Below are 9420 nucleotides of genomic sequence, written 5' to 3' on the forward strand. Positions count from 1 at the left end.
GCTTAAACTCTCACCATGCCACTCCCCCTCCCTCTTCAGTCAACAAGGAGTCCCTGTTACTTCAAGGATCAAATCTAAAGTCATCTGTGTGACATTTAAGAGCCTTTGATAACTTAGTCCCTCTTACCTTTATGGTTTTTACACCTTACGCCTCCTCCCATACTCTGTGATCCAGTCAGACTGGGCTCTTGCTGTTCCTACCACACACAAAATATTCCATCTTCTGAGCATTTTCACTAGCTGTCCCTCGTGCCTGGAATTTTCTCTCTCCATATTCCCAACTCCTGGCTTCCCTGACTTTCTTCAAATCTAAAGTAACATACCACCTTTCACAAGAAACTTTTCCCAGTCCTCTTTAATCTTAATGTCTTCCCTCTGAGATAACCTCCAATTTATCATGGGCATATCTTGTTTGTGCCTAGTTGTTTAGATGTTGTCTCCTCAATGGCATGATGAAGTCCCAGAGAACAGACCATTACCTTTATTTGTAACTTCATCACTTTACCCAGGGCCTGGAACATAGTAGGCATTTTATAAATGTTTATTGTCTTGATATGCCTTTATCCTTTTTCTTTTCATTATTACGCTTTTCCACCATCAGACAGACAAACACATTTGGCTGTAAAGTGCAGACACCAGAAATGTCATTTTCTCTATACTATACCAAGCTACCCTTCGCTGTATAAACACCCATACATTATGGAACACTTTCTAACAGTTTGCCCTGTCCAATAGTAAAAGCACTTCCTTTGGTTATATTGCTCGACTTAACGCTGGGGATGATCACTGGAAATTTGATCACAACAGGTGTTCAGGATTAAGGTTGAACCAGATGACACCTCAGGACCCTTCTAACACTAAAATTCTATTATTCCATAGGTTACATACCCACATCAAATATCTGTTGAGTCTTTCCTAAAGAAGCAGAAAGAACATGAGCCAGATCAACCAGACATGGGTGACAGAATTCCTCCTCCTGGGACTTTCTGATGACTCTCAGACTCAAGCATTACTCTTTGTATTGTTTCTAGGGATCTACTTGGTTACTACACTTGGAAACCTGCTCCTTATCATCCTGGTTCTGACTGATTCACACCTCCATATACCCATGTACTTTTTTCTTTGTAACTTGTCTGTTGCTGACTTCTTCTCTTCTACCAACATTGTTCCCCAGGCTCTAATCCACATGCTATCCAAAAGGAAGGTTATATCCTTCATGAACTGTGCAACCCAGCTTTTCTTATACCTCTTTTTTGGTGCTACACAATGTGCACTGTTAGCTGTGATGTCCTATGAGAGATACTTGGCAATCTGTGATCCCATGCACTACTCTGTCATCATGACTTGGAAAGTCTGTGGCCATTTGGCCTTAGGGTGCTGGGTCAGTGGTGTTCTAATATCCTTAGTGGATACTACATTCACACTATGCCTCCCCTACCAAGGAGACAATAGGATTGCTCATTTCTTTTGTGAGGCCCCAGTTCTCTTGGCCTTGGCATCTGGAGACACCCACAGATCACAAATGGCCATTTTCCTCATGGGTGTGGTGATTCTTCTTGCACCCGTGTCCTTGATCCTAGTCTCCTACAGCTCTATCATAATGACTATCATCAGGATGAAGACAACTTCAGGGAGGCTCAAGGCTTTCTCCACCTGTGGCTCTCACCTTATTGTGGTTATCCTATTTTATGGATCAGCAATCATGACCTACATGACACCCAGGTCATCCAAAGAGCAAGGGAAGATGGTGTCTGTGTTGTATGCTGTGGTAAACCACATGCTTAACCCTCTTATCTACAGCCTGAGGAACAAAGATGTAAAGAGAGCACTCAAGAATGTAGCCAACCAAGCACCATCATGGAGATAATGAGCTTCTTATAATTTCATCTATCAGTATATCTTAGTTTCAAAAGTTGTTTTATCAACTCACCTCTTCCCCCCCATATACACTTGCAAATAGAGGAAATGCATTTCCCCTCATAGTTGATGGTAGGGAATGAATTTTACTATCATTATATAAATTTAAATAGAATATTTGTATATTGTACACTTGCATTATGCCTCAGGTGTAGAAAGAGATGTGATAATGCCATCTATCGCTCTAGAAAATTGCATGAAACTATGCTATTATGGAGGGCTTAGGGATAAGCTTTATTAATGCGGAGTTATCATAGTTTCTAGATATTTTGTACTAGATTTTGGGAGTAGAGAGCAATGTGTAATGAAAAAAATTCTTGGAAACCAGAGGAGTAAGAGGGACACATTTGAGGAGAGATCTACCAAAAAAAAAAAAAACCCTAACATGATCTTAGACATCCATTAATGGAAATATGGTGTTCAAAATGTGTGAAGTTACTTAACTATCATTCTCTGTCTAGGTAAGATCATATCAGCAGGATTTTTTCTGTATTAAATACAGTGCCTTGGACTTAGTAGATGCTTAACAAATTCCTGCTGACTTGTTGATTTGATATGGTCAGGTTGGACTTTACCTAGAGGAAGGGAATATAAGTGAACTTAATTTCAAGGAGTGAGAAGATATGCCCTCAATTTTTTTAATCTCTTTGTTAGAAGAAGTCTCAGAGTTATGTAATTCAATCTATTACTATGTATCTTTGAACCGCAGTCAAGACAATACCTCTTAAGCTAGCTTATCCCAATTTTAGGCAGCTCTGGTTATAACAAAGTTTCTTTATATAGCTAGCCAAGTTTGGCTCTCTGCCCATCTCCCTAATTCTTCTTGCTGAATAAGTTTAATCCCTTTCTCATGAGAAAGTCATTCAAATATTTATTGTTGTTGAAGTGATTCTTGAAGAGGACTGGTGACATCACTAAGGTGAGTGTGAATTGGTTTTAAGTATTGCAGAGCTATGAAAAGTCATCAGCCTCATTGTCTGCTCCACAATCATCAGAGTTCAGTTGAAAGACAAAAGTCAAGGGGACTCATGATGGCCAGGATGCAGAGGGTGACCTTGAGCTTTGTAAATTAAGGATTTTCCAGGGTCTCAGTTTATCTAAGGCAATGCCCATTCAATAACTAAGGGCTAGGTAAAAATTGAGACAAAAGATGTCCCACCGAAGTGTAGATCTGGAAAGAGAAGACCTTCAGAGTCTTTGGTGAGAACAAAAAGCTAGTAATATTTGTACTATAAGCCATCAAAATCCAAACAATGAACAACAAAGACTTGGACTGGGACCTGTTATTGGTCATTCAATGAAAGCCAGAGTGATTTGGGTTGAAGAGTGCAGTCAGGTAGATCCATTTGAATCACAATATGCTTTTTTAAAATCTACTTTTCCAAAGCTATAGCTTAAATGGGAACTGTGTAAGACACAGAGTAATAACACAAAGCCAAAGACAGACAATTATGATACTACACTAAAAATTTATCTATTTTGTTGTTTTTCAGTCCTGTCTGATTCTTCTATATAAAAATACACACACACACACACACAGCAAAGGATGAATTGAATAAGAAAGGATGATATCTAAAAAATAAAATTAAGGGGTGAGAGAGGAATGCACTAGGGGAAGGAGAAAGGGAAAGGTAGAATGGGATAAATTATCTCATATAAAAGAGGCAAGAAATAGCTTTGACAGTGGAAGGAAAGAGGAAGGAAGTGAGAAGGAATGAGTGAGCCTCACTCTCATCAGACTAGGTTTAAGGAGGGACTAACGTATACATTCAATTGGGTACGGAAATCTATCTTACCCTACAGAAAAGTTGGAGGGAAGGGGATAAGAGAGAGCAAATGATAGTAGAAAGGGCCTGTTGGGAGAGGGATAATCAGGAATAAACACTTTTGAAGAGGGACAGATTCAAAGGAGACAATGGAATAAGTGAGGGCAGGATAAGATGGAGGGAAATATAGTTAGCGTTTCACAACATGACTATTACAGAAGTGTTTTTCAAGACTACAAGTGTATAGCCTATATTGAATTGCTTGCCTTCTTAATGAGATGGGTGGAAAAGAAGCAAAGGGGAAAATTTGAAACTCAAAGTTTTAAAAATGAATGTTAGAAATTGTTTTAACATGAAACTGCAAAATAAGATATACAGGCAATAGGGTATGAAAATCTGTCTTGCCCTATAGGAAAATAGAAAACAAGGGAATAAAAATAAGGGGGATATAGTAAGGAGGGCAAGTTGGTGGAATGGGTAATCATAATGCATGCCATCTTGGGGTGGGGGAGGGGAAAGATGGGGAGAAAATTTGGAACTCAAAATCTTGTGGAAGTGAATGTTGAAAACTAAAATCAAATTAATAAATAAAAAATCCTCCCTCCCCCCCAAAATAAGCAGTAGAGAGAATAGTAAGGATCCTTAAAGTAAGCAGTATTTATATGAAACCATCAGCAAGCATTATCTGTTATAAGAATAAACTAGAAGCCTTCCCAATAATATCAGTGGGGAAGCACAGATGCCCATTATCAACCACTATAATTCAAGATAGTATAGAAATGTTAGCTATGGAAATAAAAGAAGAAAAAGAAATCAAAGGAATTAGAATAAGCAATGAGGAAACAAAATTATCACTGTTAGTGAATGATATGATCATATACTTAAATAACCCCAGAAAATCAACTAAAAAACTATTTGAAATAATTAACAACTGTAGAAAAGTTGAGGGATGTAAAATGAACCCAGATAAAGCATCAGCATTTCTTTATATCACCAACAAAACCCAACAGCAAGAGATAGAAAGAGAAATTCCATTTAAAATACTTGTAAACAATATAAAGTACTTGGGGATCTGCCTGTCAAGACAAACTCAGAAAATATATGAATACAATTACAAAGCACCTTTCACACAAATAAAGTCACATCTAAACAATTGGAAAAATAACAGTTACTCCTGAAAATGACAGTTCAGCCTAAACTAATTCACATATTCATTGCCATATGAATTAAACTACCAAAAATTATTTGATAGAGCTAGAAAAAAATAACAATATTCATCAGGAAGATCAAAAGGTCAAGAATATCAAGGGATTAATGAAAAAATACAAAGGAAGTTGGCCTAGCAATGCCAGAACTCCAACTATATTACAAAGCAATAATCATCAAAACTGCCTGGTACTGGCTAAGAAAGGGTGGAAAATCAGTGGAATGTATTAGGTACAGATGTATGGGAAAGGGAAGAATTCATGATCAAATGAGATAAAGAGCATTATGAAATGTAAAACAGATGATTTTTATTATATTAAAATAAAAAGCTTTTGTATAAACAAACCAATGCAATCAAGATTAGAAGGGAATCAGAAAGTTGGGAAAAAATTTTTACAGCAAGTGTCTCTGGCAAACATCTCATTTTCTAAATATATAGAGAACTGAGTCAAATTTATGAGAACATAAGCCATTGCTCAATTCATAAATGGTCAAAGGATATGAACAGGCAGTTTTCAGATGAAGAAATCAAAGGTATCTGTAGGCATATGAAGAGGTGTTGAATCACTTTTGACTAGAGAAATGCAAATTGAAATAGCTCTTAGGTACTACTTCACACCTACCAGATTGACTGTGTAGGAGTCTTCCAACATGGGAGAGTAGAGATCATTGCTAATGACCAAGGAAACAGGACTATCCCGACCTGTGCTGCCTTCACCGACACAGAACGTTTAATCAATGATGCTGCAAAGAATCAAGTTCCAATGAACACCACCAACACAGTTTTTTATGCCAAATGTCTGACTAGTTGCAGATTTGATGAGGCAGTATTCAGTCAGGCATGAAGCACTGGCCTTTTATGGTGGTGAATGACACGGGCAGGCCTAAAGTCCAAGTGGAGTACAAAGGGGAGACCAAAAGTTTCTATCCAGAAAAAGTGTCTTCTATGGTCTTGACCAAGATGAAAGAAATTGCTGAAGCTTACCTTGGGAAGACTGTCACAAATGCCATATTCACAGTACCAGCCTATTTCAATGATTCCCAACATCAGGCCACTAAAGATGCTGGAACCATCACTGGTCTCAATGTGCTCCGAATCATCAATGAGCCAATTGCTACTGCTATTGCTTATGGCTTGGACGAAAAGGTTGGTGCTGAGAGAAATGGGTTGATTTTTTACCTTGGAGGTGGTACTTTCGATGTCTCCATTCTTACCATTGAAGATGGCATCTTTGAGGTCAAGTCCACCCCTGGGGACATCCACTTGGGTGGGGAAGACTTCGACAACTGAATGGTCAACCATTTTATTGCCAAATTCAAGCAAAAGCACATGAAGGACATCAGTGAGAACAAGACAGCTGTTCGTCATCTTCGCACTGCTTTGTGAACGTGCAAAATGCACCCTCTCTTCTAGTACCCAGGCCAGTATTGAGATTGACTCCCTCTATGAAGGTATCAACTTCTATACATCAATCATTTGAGCCCATTTCAAAGAGCTGAATGCTGATCTCTTCCGTGGCACACTGGACCCTGTGGAAAAGACCTTAAGAGATGTCAAGCTAGATAAATCACAGATTCATGACATCGTCCTGGTGTGTGGTTCTGCTCGAATTCCCAAAATCCAGAAGCTTCTGCAAGACTTATTCAATGGCAAGGAGCTCAGCAAGAGTATCAATGATGATGAGGCTGTTGCTTTTGGTGCAGCTGTCCAGGCTGCCATTTTGTCCGGAGATAAATCTGAGAATGTGCTGGACTTGCTGTTGGATGTCACTCCTCTTTCCCTTGGAACTGAAACTGCTGGTGGAGTTATGACCTTTCTGATCAGACATAATACCACGATCCCCATCAAGCAGACACAGACCTTTTCCACCTATTCAGACAACCAACCTCGTGTGCTTATTCAGGTTTATGAAGGTGAGAGGGCAATGACAAAGGATAGCAACCTTCTTGGCAAATTTGAGCTCACAGGAATCCTTCCAGCACCCAGAGGTATTCCTCAGATTGAAGTAATATTTGACATTGATGAAAATGGCATTCCCAATGTTCCTGCTATGGATAAGAGCACAGGAAAAGAGAACAAGATCACCATCACCAATGATAAAGGATGTCTGAGCAAGGAAGACATTGAGCATATGGTCCAGGAGGCTGAGAAATATAAGGCCAAGGATGAGAAGAGGAGAGACAAGGTGTCTTCCAAGAATTCTCTTGAATCTTATTCTTTCAACATGAAAGCTACAGTGGAGGATGAAAAACTGCAAGGCAAAATTGGTGATGAAGACAAACAGAAGATCCTTGACAAATGTAATGAAATAATCAACTGGCTGGATAAGAACCAGACTGCTGAGAAGGAAGAATTTGAGCATCAGCAGAAAGAATTGGAGAAGGTCTGCAACCCTATCATTACCAAACTGTACCAAAGTGCAAGGGGCATGCCAGGAGGCATGCCTGGTGGATTCCCAGGGGGTGGAGCAGCCCCATCTGGAGGTGCTTCTTCTGGATGCACCACTGAAGAGGTGGACTAAACAACAGAAGAAAGAGCATTCCACACAGCTTTTCAAAAATAGGACTCAAAATTTGTAGCCAAGGCAGTAGCAGTTTAAAAGTAACATGTAAGCTACTGTGTAAATCTGGGCATTCTGAATACTTGAATGTGTGCAGAGGGAGAGAAGTGAACAACATTGCACTTTACCAGTACTGTAAACAAGTGGAAATGCAATTCTTGTCCTGGAGAATAAAAACTATTTAAAATTGGCACCATAAGAAAAGAGATATTCGTTTTGGTCTTTCCTTTTTTATTCTTTCTTACAAGGGATAGCTAACTGAATAATAGAACATAATAAAGGAACATATTAACAATTAAGATGGTTTAAAATTTAAAAATCCCCAAACCCAAGAACCTGCCTACATCTTTGGTTTTCTGAACATCTATAGTAGTTAGGTAGAAAGTGTAACTTTTCCTTGTGAGTCCTCAAGAGAGGCAAAATGATATATGAAATAAAGGCACATATGAACACATATTTTCTACTGTAATGATCCATCTGTTTTGGCCTAAAGTTAAAGGTCTTGATTCCAAGGAGCTTCTATTCAACCCCATAGTAAAGGAAAATTAGATCACAGATTTCACATTTAGGAAGATGTAGATTAGCTCTTTTTTTTTCTTTTGGGGCCATATGTAAACCTTCACAAATGATATCCCAATGCCAAATGACTTGTGGTTCCTGAAATAATGTTGGAATTTGGTGTATGAAGAGCCTTACTCCTTAAGCTCAGTATTAGAGTTTCCAGTGACCAAGGTAAAGAATTTTAGAGAGCCTCTACATAAACTAAATTATATGGGCCATTATTTAGAATGTATTTTAACAATTTTTAGGGAAACAGAGCCAAGATGACTGAGTGAAGGCAAGTATTCAACTGAGTTCTAAGACAAACTCCTTCAGATACCCCTAAAAAGAGAATCTGAACAAATTTTAGAATGGTAGAATCCACTAGGAGACAGACTGTGGCAGATTTTCAGTCCACAACAACCTGGAAAGTGGATGGGAAGGATCTGTTGCATGGGAATGGAGGAGCACAGAGCACACAGGCTGTAAAACCATGGGCCTCACCATAGCAAAACAAGCAGGAAACACATGGCAGTCTGAAGCAGAAGCAGCAGAGAGGATTTTCAAACATATCAGCCCAGGATGAGAGTCCAGTGGAACTGAGTGAGAGAGAAGCTCAGGCCCCCCAGTAGCAGCAGTAGCCACTCCTGAGACCTGAGACTATTAGCCTGCAAATTAAATGTTTGTAAGTCACCTATTTGAACTTCCAGAAGCCAAGATGGCAGAGTGATCTGAAGTGCTCTATCCCTCTCCTTGTTGAGCTTGAAAAATTCAGAGAATATTTCCCCAGGAAAAATTCTGGAACAGTGGGATCAGCTGAAGTAGTAAACAGTCTCTTAGCCAGTGAGGCTAAGAAAATCACAAAGAGGGGTGGGGGGGCCTCTTGCTGTGGCTGAAGGAAACCAGTGCAGGACAGAAGCTGTCCCAGACAGCTCCACCTCAGCAAACCAGGAGGAGATCCTGAACCCCAGGGGGGTGCAGCCTATAAGTGCCAATACCAGGACTCCAGGCATGACTTATCACAGCCAGGGAAATAGGGAAGGCACTAGCACAGGTGAGGTTGATCAACCTCTGAGCTTGCCTGTTCTCTAGCTCAGGAGAGGAGAACACCTGTGGCCAGACCACCCCTCTCCCACACCTCACCCAGAAAGCTCCAGGGTAACTCCAGGGAAACTCAGAAAAGACTTCACCTGCCCTCTATTTTGGCATACCAGTCAGCTCAGCACCAGATAACCTGCAATATTCTGGCTTCTAGCTGAAAGAACCAGAGGCCACAATACACAAAGCTTCAAGGGCTAAGCACAAGAACTGTAGGAGAGACCTGCCTGTGCTCTAGAAGCAGAGACCCACTCTAAAAACACAGGAAACTAATGAGCAGGAAGCAAACTAGAAAAGAAAAGACCATAGAATTTTACTATGGGGAGAAGGAC

The 9420-nt window shown here is 39.8% G+C and overlaps 1 protein-coding gene and 1 pseudogene across 1 annotated transcript; both read left to right on the forward strand.

The window, feature by feature from the left end:
• The first annotated feature begins 874 nt into the window (after window positions 1-874).
• Window positions 875-1867, forward strand: LOC140518392 (olfactory receptor 2D2-like). The gene has a single exon (XM_072630536.1). The coding sequence runs from the start codon at window positions 935-937 to the stop codon at window positions 1865-1867; it is 933 nt and encodes a 310-aa protein (XP_072486637.1). The 5' UTR covers window positions 875-934.
• Window positions 1868-5715: 3848 nt separating this feature from the next.
• LOC140526759 (heat shock cognate 71 kDa protein-like) lies at window positions 5716-7411 on the forward strand (annotated as a pseudogene).
• Window positions 7412-9420: the final 2009 nt, after the last annotated feature.

Source organism: Notamacropus eugenii, chromosome 1 (assembly GCF_028372415.1).
Source record: "Notamacropus eugenii isolate mMacEug1 chromosome 1, mMacEug1.pri_v2, whole genome shotgun sequence".
NCBI classification, from domain to species: Eukaryota; Metazoa; Chordata; class Mammalia; order Diprotodontia; family Macropodidae; genus Notamacropus; species Notamacropus eugenii.

Bases quoted from the DNA above. Each gene is read 5' to 3' on its own strand.
- LOC140518392 (XM_072630536.1), top strand. From the start codon at position 935: ATGAGCCAGATCAACCAGACATGGGTGACAGAATTCCTCCTCCTGGGA.